At 49.4% G+C, this 15454-nt stretch overlaps 3 protein-coding genes across 3 annotated transcripts; 2 read left to right on the top strand and 1 right to left on the bottom strand.

Moving 5' to 3' along the window:
• Positions 1-667: 667 nt before the first annotated feature.
• Positions 668-3052, bottom strand: N7525_011162 (fungal specific transcription factor domain-containing protein; the record flags this gene model as incomplete). The annotated part of the gene is made up of 5 exons (XM_061215372.1): positions 668-2240; positions 2330-2472; positions 2531-2803; positions 2853-2980; positions 3034-3052. The coding sequence occupies 5 exons, from the start codon at positions 3050-3052 to the stop codon at positions 668-670; spliced, it is 2136 nt and encodes a 711-aa protein (XP_061067884.1).
• An 803-nt stretch (positions 3053-3855) lies between these two features.
• On the top strand, positions 3856-11480 carry N7525_011163 (uncharacterized protein; the record flags this gene model as incomplete). Its single annotated transcript, XM_061215373.1, has 3 exons — positions 3856-3907; positions 3959-4805; positions 4865-11480. The coding sequence occupies 3 exons, from the start codon at positions 3856-3858 to the stop codon at positions 11478-11480; spliced, it is 7515 nt and encodes a 2504-aa protein (XP_061067885.1).
• A 2036-nt stretch (positions 11481-13516) lies between these two features.
• Positions 13517-14371, top strand: N7525_011164 (uncharacterized protein; the record flags this gene model as incomplete). Its single annotated transcript, XM_002560794.1, has 1 exon — positions 13517-14371. The coding sequence occupies one exon, from the start codon at positions 13517-13519 to the stop codon at positions 14369-14371; it is 855 nt and encodes a 284-aa protein (XP_002560840.1).
• Between the last annotated feature and the right edge of the window lie 1083 nt (positions 14372-15454).

The following is a 15454-nucleotide window of genomic DNA, read 5'->3' on the forward strand; positions in this document are numbered from 1 at the left end:
ATTCCTAGTGTGATATTAATACAGCTCGTCGGACTGGCTCATAACTGGGACGCGCTGAAGATGGGGGCCAGAGAGAGATCTTCCGAGGGGTCGACGCTGTGGTTGGTCCATGATTATGTGACTGGATCGCATCCGTGGTCTTTCATCCGATATATTTCGGCCGACGAAATGTGGGATAGTGTTGGTAAGAAATGCCCCCCGGACAGTGATATGGCCTCGGCTATCATGACACACACTAGTAGCATATAAGGTAGTATTGGGGGTATAGTGCGTGACGGCCTTGCATCTCAATGTCAGCACTAGCGGAGACACCATGGCGCTTTTCCTGTAATTCTCGTGTGTGTATCATCAGCAAATGTGAGAAACTGGTTGGTAGGTGGTTTCTATTTCGCCATTTTTTTGGGGTGGCCGTAGCCGTATATACCATACCATGCTTGAATATTCAGACAGTTGGCATTTGCGTAGATGTTGGCTAATCATTTCCACGCGGTGTATAACGACACCTTGATGTCAAGGCAATGGAAATGATACACATCGTGTTTACTGTCGTCGAGTTGGGCTTTTCTCTTTAATGTTTATGAGTGCTATTTATTTATCAAAAGTAAAGCTATCTAACGTCAAAAGTTTATAACCAACAGCAAATCCTTATGGCTTGTTGAAGACAACGCTAGAAGAATGCTTCCCCCCAGACCACGGGGAATTTTAAGGAGGAAAGCTGGGGGCTTGGAAAAGAGTCTTGCGCCATTGAGGGAAAATTATCGGGCATTGAATAAGGATCCCCTGCTTCCAAAGATGGCCAGTTTTCTTGTTCACCATACCTTTCTATCGGAGTTGGGAACTGGGATGGCCCTAAAGAGCCAGAAACAGACAATGTGAGAGCGGGTGGACTAGATGACTGTTTGGGCTGCACACTTCTGGCAAAAAGCAGAGTAGCCACGCGGGCTCCAGATGCAGCCATGTCACTTAGGTCGGCTAACATTTGAAGACGATGAATGGCCTGCTCCACCGCCTGCATTGCTATTCGGTATGTCATTCTAACCTTGGTTCCCACAAGGCTTGTGCTATTATCGTCTTGATCAAATGGGAAATCTGCATGGGAACAAAGATTAAGCAGAAGAATTGCAGGCTCAAAAGAGTTAAAGATAATCGCAGAAAAGCGCGTATAGGAGCCCCCAAACATTGTATGAAGGGCTGCCACAGCTTCGAGCACTTTCAGTGCAGCCATACCAAGCCTCCGTTTCTGCGACCGGAGAAGAACTTTCTTGTAGGGAGCTAAGCTTGCGACTTGGTCTGGTTTGAGCAGCAGGAGAGGTCGGAAGTTCCAACAAATTGAGTCGAAGATCGCGATGTATAGAAGTTGTCTTTGCATGGGTAGCTTTGGAAGAGCCTTGTCTAAAGTCGTGTCTGGGTGCGCTATAGCGAAGGCCGGATGTAAGTTGTTGAGATACTCGGAGTTGAACTTCTCATATATCCGCTCACTCTCGGTCGGGTCAAACTCGCAGGTACGCTGTAACCCAAGGCCTCGCCAAAACAGGCCAAGTTGAACTTGCATGAGACGTTCGGTGAAGATGTCGGGCGCTCTGGTAGCAGTTTCTGTCGGTATATTGCCAATATCTGGGATCAAGCGCAGCCGGGGTAGTGTTTCCTCAATCAAGTGATTGGATAAGAAGGGGATCCGATCTAGTTGTCTGGACAAATGACTGCCATCCACATTCGTCAGTGAGGTTTTAGCATCAGAATGATACCGAGCGTACCTGTCCAAAACATAAAGGCTGCAAAACGTCCTCCGCTGAACATCTCGTTCTAACTCCTGGGCACTATCTTTGGCAAGCTGAGATTCCAAGCCAGTAGTATCAGTGTGGATGCCAGCCTTTTGAGCAGCTCGACATGCAGAACCTATGCCCTCCCAAAATTGGCTAGTCCTCCCTTCACAGGAGACTTTTAATGCAGCAAAAATGATGTGTTGAACACGGACCAAAGTGCCTTTCCAGTCAAGAGTCTCACACGCTGTTGCAAGCTTGTTTCCAATATTACTGCAGGTGTCACGAATGTCGGCTAGTGACCGACCCCGAATTTGATCAACGGTATGAGACGGTGAAGGCAGAAATTGTGTCGCATAAGAACAAATGCGAGCAATTAGAGCCGCAAACTCGACGTCGGCAATCTCCACTATCTTATCCTTTGCCCACCACAGCTGATAATTTGCCAAGAAGCTGGGGACGTGAATGACTTGCTTCATCCTGAGCCGACGATAGAGGTTAGAACAAGAGAGCCAAGCAAAACAATAGAGCCAAGCAATCTTGCCAAGCAAAACTATAGATATGCTTACCAATTCAATTCATAGACGAAATATTGCACAAGAAAGTCGATGATTTGGCGCTCAGGCATGAGATCGAGCTCATGGTGAATGGTTTCCCAAGTAGAGGGCCAGGCATTCTTCAGCTCTGTATCAGATTGATCAGGCAATTCCAGCTGTGAGGCTGAGTAAGTCTAAATAATACCATAAAGGGAGCAATATTAAAAGACTCACCCGTCGGAGCAAAGCCATTGTATTGGAGTTGCTATCCTCAAAATAACCAAATGATCGAGCGAGGGCAGAATGCTCTCTGGACCAGTGAGCCTCGGAGTCATCCACGGGTGTTTCTCGCGTGGGCCGTGCACTCTCTACCGGTCGAGGTTGGGTCTCCGACTGATCTGCAGGGACTGGCGGACAGGAGGGCACTTTCACTGGCGGAGGACCGTAGACACACTCTTCGGGTCGGCGACGACGGGTACAGTGGTTGCATGGATATTGGCGGTCGCACTACAGACAACCCAAAATTAGCGTTGCATCACAATCGAGTCTGATTCACTCGCTTTCTGTTTACGTGTATAGCAAGAATGACACGTTCTGACACGACGTTTTTGGCCTTGCATGGTGAGATTGCGTAGGGAAGAGTGGGAATCGGCCGACGCAGGAGCAGTTCAGCCCTTGGAGGTACTGGAGATTATTTATAGACGTCCACGTGTGCTCCGCGCCCAAAACGGCATTACGTGGCATCAGCCCCCTCATTGTCTGACAGCAGATCTCCCGTTTATGACAGAAATTTGGCGGTACAATGCATTGACTCAATGAGTTATGCATAACTCCAAACTAAAGATGGTAACGCGATTTCAATCTGTGCGGGCATGAACGTATCACATATATATGCACTTTTGTACGGTCTGTGCATCCAGATGCTTCGTACACAGTGGTCACATGACCTTCCGGTGTTATGCCCCGTGTAAATCCCCGTATTCAACCTTGAGGACAGCTTACTCCAATTCGTCGTAGTTGCCTTCAACGCAAGGTGTCAATGAGGCACATCTATGGTGAGAGGATAAGCCATGCAGGTATTATGTCAAAGCAGTTTGTTGACACTTTACAAGTACGGACCAATCCAGAGCAGGGTCATACATTCCCGCCATTGATCCCCAGCGAGCTGGCGAACAGAGATATGAACGACATGGATTGTAGCCGGAAACATCCGAATATCTGTGTGGGGCTTGAGAGAATGGACCTTTGTACACTGAGCAAGACCCGGCGGGGCTCTGCTGATCAAATCCTACGGGCTGACAACCTTGCTGATGATGGTGAGCATAATTCAAAGAGCACAACCGACATAGATCTTTTGTCTTCCTTCGGCCGGAGAGCCACATTTCTAAAAGCCGGGCTGTCTTCCTTCGGCCGGGGAGTCAGCTTTTTAAAAGCTGGGCAAGATGACAACTTTCAGATGCAATGATCCACTATCATTGTTAGTTTGATATTCCCGTCATTACTATCTACCTCCATACCACCGGTTTCAAGCATTGAAGCCCCTTCGACAGATTGACAGCATGACTGCACCATGGCCCGTCAAACACGACCCCATTGCCCTTGTTGGCATCGGTGAGTTTCCATAGCGAGCGATAGACATAGGTCCCCGATTAACGCGACTAGGTTGCCATATGCCTGGTGGTGTTCGAGACATTCCCGCGCTATGGGAGTTCCTCAGGAAGCAGAAGGATGTGCACAGGGAGTTCGATGAGCCACGGTTCTCAGCTAAAGGATTCTCTCATTCCAACCCAGATCGTCCTGGTACCGCGGTGGCCAGAAGTGGGTTCCTCCTGGACGAAGATCCACGGCTCTTTGACGCAGCCTTCTTCGGCATCACGGACAACGAAGTAGAGACAATGGATGCGTCCCAACGGAAACTTCTTGAGGTTACATATGAGGCCTTCGAGAATGCTGGCGAGACTTGGGAAGGTGTATCTGGCTCTCGCGTCGGCGTGTTTGTGGGTGACATCTCTTTCGACAACTATGTGTCCCAAACTAGAGATTGGGACTATGGTGGAAAGTATTCGGCCACTGGTGCATTCCCCAATATGCTGGCCAACCGCATTCACTACGTTTTCAACCTCAAAGGGCCCAGCTTGTTAGTCAACAGCGCGTGCACTTCTGCGATGTACGCCCTTCATTTAGCCATGAACTCAATCCGCAATGGAGATTGTGAATCCGCCATTGTGGCGGGGTCCAACTGGATCATGGACCCTAATTGCCACATAGCAATGGGGAAACTCGGTGCTCTTTCCGCCACTTCTCGAAGTCATACTTTCGACGCATCAGCTGATGGCTATGCACGTGGTGAGGGATTCGCTGCTCTTTACCTGAAGAAGACTTCTCTGGCCATTGAAGACGGATCCCCTATTCGCGCCCTGATTATGGGCTCTGCGATCAACGCAAACGGCCGTACCAACGGAATTACCAACCCCAGTGGTCCTGCTCAAGAGATCGTCATTCGAGAAGCGTAAGTAATGTATATTGTGTTCCCTTTGACAAATAGTCACTAACAAAGCAACTTTCCAGCTACAAGAATGCAGGCAATCTTGATCCTTCGCAAACTACGTTTCTCGAGTGCCACGGAACTGGCACCCGGGTTGGTGACCCAACCGAGATCAAAGCGGCTGGAAATGTTTTTGGTCCTTCGCGGGCCTTTGAACAAAATGATCAGTTGGTGGTGGGTTCTGTGAAGACAAATCTCGGTCACTTAGAGGGAGCTTGCGCCCTTCCAGGAATATTGAAAGTGGTCGCAGCCCTTGAACAGGGAGAAATCCCGCCCACTCTCGGATTTCAGACTCCAAACCCGCGCATTGATTTTAAGCAGGCGAAAGCCCGGGTCTCAACCCAGGTTGAACCATGGCCCAAAGATAAACTCAAGCGAGCAAGTGTCACTTCTGCTGGTTTTGGTGGCACCAACGGACACTGCATCATTGACCATGTCCACAACCTCCTTCCATCCTATGTCAAGCCCGGTATTGTTGGTCAGCGTGTCGAGCAACTGAATGGACAAAACGGCATCAATGGCACCAATGGCACCAACGGCACCAACGGCACCAACGGCACCAACGGCACCAACGGCACAAACGGCGTCAACGGCACAAACGGCATCAACGGCACAAACGGCGTCAACGGCACAAACGGCGTCAACGGACATGTGAATGCAGATGTCCTCTCAAATGGCGCTAGCGGCCCACTGGATCAAAGAAAGCATCATAATCCAAAGACTGAGGCACCAAAATTGGTCCGAAAGGCCGACGCAGGCACTCGGAAACTGGTGGTTTTTCCCTTCTCAGCGCATAACCAAACCTCACTTGTAGCGAACGTCGACTCATTGAATGAAGTCATCCACCAGCACTCACTGGCCGATGTTGCCTATACTCTCAGTGCTCGGCGCTCGCGCTTCATGCATCGAACTTACTGCATTGCCGATAAGGACCAGGTGCCAGAAACGGGACTGAAACAGGAAAACAAGCTTGAAATTGTTAGTTCGCCCCAGCGTGTTTCTGCTGGTTTCATCTTCACAGGACAGGGTGCACAGTGGCATGCCATGGGCGCCGGACTTCTCCAATACTCTGTTTTCCAAAATGTCATCTTGTATCTGGACAGCGTCCTTTCCATATTGCCTGAGCCCCCCTCATGGAGGATCGCCGATTTCATTGTTGGAAATTGCGACACGGATTCCATCCAGATTCCTGCAGTGTCACAGACCGTTTGTACGGCTGTCCAGATTGGTCTCGTTGATCTCCTTGCTTCATGGTCTGTTCGGCCCGCGGGTGTAGCGGGCCATTCTTCCGGTGAAATTGCAGCAGCGTATGCGTCGGGACGAATCACTGCTGCCGAAGCTATTGTAGCTGCCTATTATCGCGGCTATATGGTCTCTTTCAACAATCAGAGGGGCGCTATGCTGGCAGTCGGTTTCGGACCTGAGAAAGCCATGGAATATATCAGGGAGGCCGGTCTAGAAGAACGACTCAAAGTCGCTGCGATCAACTCATTTGACAGTGTTACAATCTCCGGTGATGCTGATTCTGTGGAAGATCTGAGCGCACGACTTTCCAAGGAGTCGGTCTTTAATAGACTGCTCCGCACTGGCGGACTCGCATACCACTCCCACCACATGTTACCATTTGGCTCGGCATATGAAGAAAAGGTCAATGATGGTCTTCGTCATATTAAGAGTCTTGGCGTTGATACCACAAGTGCCAAGTATCCTTTCATTCCTTGGACTTCTTCGGTCATTCCAGACAAGAGTACCACTGAAGTGACTGCATCTTACTGGAGGGCCAATCTTGAGTCCCCGGTACGTTTCACCGATGCAGTATCAAATCTTCTGAGCCTTCCGGGCCTAAACATTGGTGCCTTAATCGAGATTGGTCCGCATCCCGCCCTTAAAGGCCCCTTGGGACAGACCATGAAAAGCCTGGGAAAAGTCATTCCGCATATTGCGTCTTTGAAAAGAAATGAAGACGCCCAAAGATTAATGCTAGACTGCGCTGGAACCTTGTTCGCGCTCAATGTTCCTGTCAACCTGGTGGCTGTCAATGCTATCGACGGACAGGGACCCAAAGGAGAGCACCACCTGGAGTACGGCTGCACTGCAATCGACCTACCGCGGTACAAGTATACCTATGGACCTATCAAATACCACGAGAGCAGATTGAGTAAAGAATACCGGTTGCGTCCCACTCCTCGCCACGATCTTCTGGGTTCTAAAGTGCCAGGAACTACGAAGCTTCGGCCCCAATGGCGCAATATGCTTCGTCTGAAAGATCTGGGCTGGCTGAATGATCACCGTGTGCCTCCTCATGTTTTACACCCTGGTGCCGCTCATATTGTCATGGCCATGGTCGCTGCAGAGCATAAATACAACGAATTCCCCGATGCTCTGCCAATCATTGGGCTAACCATGCGCAACGTTTCCATCAAGAAGACATTGGTGGTTCCAGAGGATGATCACGGCGTCGAGATTGTGCTGAGCATGGAGCTTGAAGATGGTGCTACCGCCAAGTCGCCAGGCTGGGCCAGCTTCTCCATTGCCTCGGTAGTCCGCGACTCAGATCAATGGACCGAGCACTGCTCGGGTCAAATCAAGATTGAGGTCTCTACCTTTGAACAAGCCACGCCAATCAGCACTACTATGGACGGACGACTAGTGGATGCTCAAACCTGGTACACACGCTTTGCTGACATGGGTCTCCAGTTTGGACCCTCGTTCCAAGGCTACTCGGACATCCGTGCTGATCCAGCCAAGAACATTGCGTCTGCCAGGTTGGCCTTGAATACCACCGCCGGTATGTTCCCTGGCGGCGAGTCGACCTACCCCATTCACCCGGCTTCTTTGGATCTAGTGATTCGCCTGGGTCTCATGGCCTGCAACGGGGGCCAAGCAGAAACGGCCAGCGTCCAGCTTCCGATCCATTTCAACCAGATGAAATTTAATTACGGTCACCTAGAAGGTCGCGATTGGGCGACTGGTGTGTCCCGGGGCGAGCTGCGCGGCCTCCGTGGGGCGTATGCTCAGCTGCAGATGCTGGATGAGGAGGGCAAAGTGATGTTGGATATAGACAACATGCGTTTCACAAGTCTCAACAACGAACAAGAATCTACATCCACTGGAGACCGGGCCTGCAAGGCATATTCCAGCCCTTTTGCGCGCCTCGTATGGAGACCTGATATTCGTACCTTGTCCAAGGACCAGTTCAATGAGGCTCTGAAATGTTGCCAAGAGAACGTTGGAGAATTCCCTCAGCTTTGCAAGATCTTTGACTTAGCTGGACATGCTAATCCAGACTTGCGAGTTCTGGAATTGGGCGCAAGTAGTAATGCGGGCGCAGGTAAAGCAGTCTTGAAGACACTCGTGGGCTCCAACAATATTAAGCGCTACCGGGAGTACGTTGCTACCGACACCACGGAAGAACGGCTCGAATCGGTTCGAGAAAGCACTGCTGAATTCCGTGATGTGAAATATTCTGTTCTGGATATCAACGAAGTTCCGTCAGAGCAAGGCTTCCAGTCAGGTCTATATGACATTATCATTTGCTCGGATGGCCCGCAAACTCTCCAAGCAATGCAACACTTGAGGAAGCTTGTCACTCCAGCCGGGCGCTTGGTTCAAGTGAGCCGTACAGGAAGGGAAATTACCTCCGAGAGCCTTCGAAATGTGGATTTTGAACTTGTTGGTGAAGTGACTGAGCCAGCTCATCATTCGACCATCACCGTTCATGCCCTCCGTGTCACAGAGCGACATCAAATTCATTCTAACAGACTCGTGCACCTGCTTCACGGGGATCAAGGGGCCCCAGAATTATTGCACCGGCTTGCCCAGGTACTGGGCGACCTCGGAATTGCCATCAAAGTCTCTTCGCTTGATGATACACAAAGCGTCGTGGCACCCAACTCCCACGTGGTTGCATTCCTAGACGGTGACAACCTCCTGTTTGCAGCGAGTCAGCATCGAATTGGATTGTTCCAACACCTGGCAGCGAATACTGCCAGCATGATGTGGCTCACGTCGTGCGGTTTGGTTAAGGGCCGCAACCCTGATGGATCCTTTGTCTCTGGACTGCTGCGCACATTAGCAGCTGAGAATCCCGCCGGTCAGTTCCTTTCCGTCGACATCGATGCGAAAGATTTCCGAGTCCAAGATACCGAGATGGATACACTAGTCAGGTCCTTGGTCGATGTTGTTCTCTCATTGCAGCAAACTTCAGAGGACAGCCACGACATTGTTGTGAATCACGACTTGGCCTGGCAAGACGGGAACATGTGGGTGAGCCGGCTTGTTCCCGACGCTGAGCTTCAGGGATATGATCAAACTACTATGGACGACCAAAATATGAAGGCAGTCCCACTTTCCACTCTTGGTCCCGTCCGTGCAGCTTTCAGAACCCCTGGTATTCTCACATCCCTCTATTTCAAGCCATACACCGAGCTCTGGGAGACCTTGCCACACGACTGGATTGAGATCAAGCTGGAGGCCGTCGGTCTGAACTGGAAAGATCTGGGTCTGTGCTCCGGTCGATTCGATCAGAACAATCTCTCGAATGAGTATGTCGGTGTCGTCTCCGACATGGGGTCCTCTGTCCACGATCTTAGCATCGGTGACCGGGTTTATGGTATGGGCAAGGGCCACTTTGGAAACTATACACGCGTGCCCGCGGTGCTTGCACAGAAGCTAGAAGCTGGCGTTGACTCGTTGGAAGCTGCAACAATGCCCTTGGTCTACATGACGGCGGTGTATGCTTTCGAGCACATCACTCGCGTAAGGAAGGGCTCAAAAGTTCTGATTCAATCGGCCTCGGGTGGTCTCGGACTGGCAGCTACTCAACTGGCTCTGTCCAAGGGCGCTGATGTCTATGTCACAGTGGGCACCGCAGACAAGGCTCAATTCCTGTCCGATGTCATGGGGATTTCATCCGATCACATCTTCTCCTCTCGAAGACTAACAGATGTACCTCGCATGATCAGCGCAACTAAGAATGGAGGATTTGATGTTATTCTCAGCACATCCCAGGGAGATATGCTCTATGAATCGATCAAAGCATTGGCACCGCTTGGTCATCTGATAGATGTCGGCCGGATGGATGTCACGAGCGCAAAGACAGTTGCTCTTGAGCTTTTCCATAAGAGCGCAAGCTTCACTTCCTTTGATCTAGGCCTGGTGATCGAACGCGACGTTGAACTTGGCGGAGATCTCATGTTCGCAGTCAATCAGCATTTCCGCGCCGGCCGCATTGGTCCTATCCGTCCATACCATGTGTCGGATATTTCTCAGCTTGACCAAGCTTTGTTGAAGCTCTCCAAAGGAACACACATCGGGAAAATGGTGATCTCCTATCAAAATCCTAGTTCTCTTCTGAGCGTACACCAGTCTGTCACTCATGCCCGGTTTTTACAGGAGGCTAATTACATTCTCGTTGGCGGAATGAGTCCTCTTGGACGATGCATCATCCGATGGATGGTTAGTCGAGGAGCTCAGCACTTATCTGTTTGGTCAAGAAGGGGTGGAAACAATCTGTCCCCTGAAGCTGCGGCCTTGATTGATGAAATGACGTCCCAAGGTGTGCGTATACAGCTGGTGACGTGCGATGTCAGCAATCGCGAGCAGGTCCTTCGGAGTATGCAAGAGGCTAACTCTGAGCGCGCCGTGCGAGGAGTCTTCAACTATGCAGTCTCCTACCAAGACATCTCATTTGATAAAATGACCGCGGACATGTTTTGCCAAGGCATGGCGGCCAAAGTGTTTGGTACAAAGAACCTACACGAAGCGACAGCCAACCTGCCTTTGGACTTTTTCACAATGACCTCTTCGCTGGGAACTGTCTACGCGTTCCCGACACAGAGCACATATCTCGCTGCCAACAACTTCCTCGATTATTTCGCACGTTACCGGCGGCAATCTGGTTTACCGGCAACTACGGTGTCACTCGGTTTCATCAACGACCTGGGAGCCCTTACCCAGGACGAAGTCACAGTCAATTTGTTCGCGCGCACGAAAGGTCAAACAGTCACGGGTAGTCAGGTCCTGCGTGCTCTGGAGCCGGCATTTGTGAAACACTTGAATACTAAAGACCAGTGGCTCGGTCGTTGGGAGGATCCGCTGTCCGCGGCCAATATTTTTACTGGCATCGACCCAGCCGTTTTGGCGAACATGAAGCGGGCGGAAGGCAAGGGGTCTGCTTCAGGTACTGTGCCCCGGTGGTACCACGATCCCCGCGTGTCTTTGATGCTGCGCGCCATGGACGATGCTTGGCGCCATGGGAACGGGGAGGATAGCGACAAAGCGACATTCGGGTTTGATGATGCCGACCAGTCACCTGCTGTACAACTTCGTCGGCACTTCGAGGCATCAATCAAGAAAACTAGAAATGGTCAGGACAAAGAAGAGGTCGCAGAGACGGTCACATTCGTCACTGATGCTATCAGGACCACAGTTGCGGGCATGTTGTTCATCGACCCATCTGTGGTGAAGGAAAATCACACAGTAGTTGACCATGGAATTGACAGCTTGTTGGCTGCAGAGTTCAGGACATGGCTAAATTCATCTTTTGGGAAGAACATTAGCATGTTGAAACTGATGGATGCGCGATCGAGTATTGGTTCCATCGCGCAGGTCATTGTGGAGGAGGCCATTGGGGCTTAGTTTGTGTAGAAGGGGTTCAGACTGGGAGACGTGTCTATCCTGTTTGGGGATCCAGTCCATACTTGCATAGTACATAGTAGAAATCAAGTTTTCACTATTACACCACAACGCTATGGGTAACGGTAAATTCGATGCCGAAAACGGCTACTCTTGACGCTGTCTTAGGCGTCCTTTTTACCAGATTCTTAGTCATCAACCAGGCAAGTGATCTGTTTCTGTGCAATATTTCCGTTTTCTCCCCGAGCACTCATGGTTGCTCAGTGATCTGCTTACCCTTCACTCGGGACGCTCAGGGTAGACATCCAGGCATGTTGTCATGTCTCGCTTCTTATGTTATCCAATTGTAGTCGCCAATTGAAAAATAGGAGAGGTCTTTCTATTAGTTTTGGACAATACTCAACGCCGCTTTTCTAATGCTTAAGAGATCCTGCCTCTGTCAACCTTAGCTCCTTTCAGTGTACTTCGTGTATGATCCTTCTGTCCACTTCCCCAGACCGTGCGTTGTCAAGTAATCGTAGTGTCATGCACCCTTTGCCATCTGTTGACTCCATTATCTGATTGGTAGCGTCACAGAAAAAACCAAAGCGCGACTTAACGCCTTATACACGTCAATCCCAAACATTTGCGACTCGGAAATTGAGAAATTACCTCAATTAGGATAATTTTCTTGACCCCGTGCGTCAGAGTCTCGACTACCACCTACCTTATACATTTTGGCTCGAGGGCCTCACAATTTTCTCGGGCTGTCATGCTTGCAACGAATACTTCATAACAAACATTTGACTGCAAGGAATATGGGTAAGGAGCGACGAGTGGTACTGGCCTTAGGGCGTGTGGCCTTAAGTTCAAGATTATTACCCAAGACCTACCCTTATGAGCCTAGGCCTAGCTATACCTGCTAAGAAACAAGCTGATAAATCCAGAACGGCGAACGGATAGTAATAAACGGGTAGTAGTAAATAGTGTAGTGGGGAGGTGTGACCTCCCCCTACAGTTATGCAGCTTATGCTTCCCCTGTCCACTCTTTTGATTTTGCACGTGAGTTCCTTACGTCAGCAGTTTTCAGCCGGAGATATAGTCGCTAGGTGCCCATAGTTGACAATTACACACTCCTTTACATCTCCGATTTCTCTTCTTGTGCGCAAGCACCCAACCTCCTTGTTCCCTTAGTCCGATGCTATGCTAGGTGGCACTTGCTGAATCGACCCGTGTGCCTTAGAGCACACAGCCATAGAGCGTTCCCCTCTCCAATAGATAGTAATAAACGGACGATAAACGGGTAATAACCGTTTATTTCACAATAAGGACGGCTAGCAACGAACGCAACAGTGAAAGTCACAACAAATGAGTAACAACTAACGGTTAGCTACGAACATATGCGACGAGATTCCAAAATTATAGCATCAAAATAGTAATGGAGGTGCAATCTGGATGGAAATGGAATGAATGGAGAAAAGCACTGTCTGTATTGACGATCTTGCACGAGGAGAGGAGGAAGAGAGAAGGAAAGGAGAGAGAGCTATCATACATGGAGGTTCTATCACATGGTGATGCCTCAGGCATCCAACAAATAGCCATTGAACAAGATGTATAAGTCGCTATCTCCGTTTCTAAAATTAACCGCGGAAGGGACCCGAGATGTCACCGTCTGTCACCGTCTGCCTTAACTTTTGCCCACTTGCATTGAAAATTTGATGGATGACTCAAGAGGCCAATCGCCGTACGGTGGTCTGTGATATTGAATCAATCTAGCTTCAGCCCTTCCTATCTAATTGCTCTAGAATTACGGGAAAATAAGAACTGGTAAATCGAATTAGACTAGGATCTACCTAAGATAGCGGGGCTGTCTCGTGGGGATCATGTAAGAGCCGCCTATACATATCACTGCACGTAGACGTCTATTGCGCTAAAGATCGTAATCAGCCTACGTCACATCAGCGTCAGGTGGTCCTCGGGGATGATTCTTAATGCCTACAGTCAATATGGGAATGTTTCTTTTTCTCACACTAGCATGGGACGGTATAACTGCGACCACTATGTCCTCGAACATAAAATCTGAGCTAGACACCGAGGCCTCTAGCAGCAGCTTTCTCGGTGATCTAGGACCCCCGATCAGAAGGTATCCGTACAAGGGGACTAAACAGTTTTTAGAAACTGTAAAGATGGAACTAAGTCGCCAGGAAGAGGAATTCGAGGCCAGTGAATGGGTGCTCTTCACCAAGGTTAATGAGCAGGCCTTCAGTCGTGACTTCCTAAACTCGGACGACAATATCCTTCAGCGTTGCTGGAATTCTTACGACTCTTCCCAACACCTTCTTCTTGTCAAAATGACAGTCTCACGCGCTCATGAAATTGCGGCACGCGTATTCGAAAGGCTCTTTTTTGATTGTCTTAAGCCAATGGACCTCGATGACTGTCTTCAAACCTTTGGATCCGCCACTTGCAAAGCAGAAAATGGCTCCGCTAAACAACCCGACTGCCAATTTTTACCAAGAAGGCTTCCTCGAGCTCGAACGAAGAAATGGCCATCGGTTGTCGTGGAAACGGGCTTTTCAGAGTCGCCTTCCAAATTGACGTCCGATGCTCGGTTCTGGCTTTCCGAATCAAACGGTGATGTTCAAATGGTCATCACAGTCAAGATCGGTCGGAGCTCGCCCAACATCGTGCTGGAGTCATGGGAACTTGTGAACAATAGGGTCCAACGTCAGCAAGTCATTACCATAAGCAAAGGCGATAACAATCATGTCTACCTCCGGGGCCAGCCGCTTATTATCAGCTTCAATAAGCTCTTTCTTCGCCCACCGAGCATCCCGAAAGAAATAAACATCAGCCTTGACGACGATATTTTGAAGAAAATTGCTAGGAACGTCTGGGAAGAGCAAGGTTTTTGACGATGTGTTGACATGCACTGCACGCAGGGTATGCGTTTGTCTGTGTGCAGACTGAGCATTTGCCTTGTTTGTCATTCTCGGAGGCTATTTATACAGCCTCCTTTCCATAGATTCATATCAGACCTCTCTTCATCTCCATCTTTCCTCTCCTTCGTAGCCTCAACACGATGGCTCAATCAAAGTCGCTCATGTTATATCTCTTTCAGAGGGCGAGACTAAGTTACTACTATAGCAATATGGGGATCCGTCATATCCTAGCCTTCGATCCCAGGAACGCCGAAAGTAGGCAGCAAGCAGTGCGGTTATAGTCGGAGCAACTTAAAGATTGGAGAGGAAGACTGAGATCAAGTAGGCTGATCAGCCTGAGCATCGGGGTGAGCGATCAGTTTGCTCAGTGAGCTGCTCATGTTCGCTCCGGAAGCCGATCACTTCCTGAGGCGGCAGTTTTACCGTCACCTAGATTACACATTCATCACGGTAGACTCCGAAAATACTTGGCTTGATTAACATGGCGATACCCTTAGAAGATATACAATGACATCTACTAGTTTTCGGCTGGCTCCCTTGAATGTACAGTGCAGGACTACAAGTCTCCATAGCTTTGATTACAAGGTATTATTGTGCTCATCAAGGCGCAGATAATTCTATCTGGCGACAAACCCCTCGGGAATACCAAATATGCTATAATCGACTACAATCCCAGCTAAGACCGACTATATCCGCTAACCCCTAGAACTACATATGCGGCATGATCAAAATTAACCCTGAATTTAAAATTGATCGACAACTAGGGTGTATAGGGTGTACCAATCGAATTGAAGCCTTTCGGGTTGCGAGAGGGTCCCGGTAACTTCGGCCGACAATCATCGGCTTTGTTCATATTAACATATATAACCAACACCCCAAATTCATCGGCGTTAATATCATGCAGTTCCTTAACTCCTATTCCCGTGAAATCTCCTTTCTTTTCTCTTCTTCCTTTCTTCTGCTATTAATGCTGCCGCATTCTTCATTTTTTACTCAGATATAACTACAAGGCCACTCAACCTAGCGTCTAATAGCTCGGCACACTATCAGCTTTAT

Source organism: Penicillium rubens (assembly GCF_028828025.1).
Source record: "Penicillium rubens strain IBT 27055 chromosome Unknown utg000004l_segment0_segment0, whole genome shotgun sequence".
Lineage (NCBI taxonomy): Eukaryota > Fungi > Ascomycota > Eurotiomycetes > Eurotiales > Aspergillaceae > Penicillium > Penicillium rubens.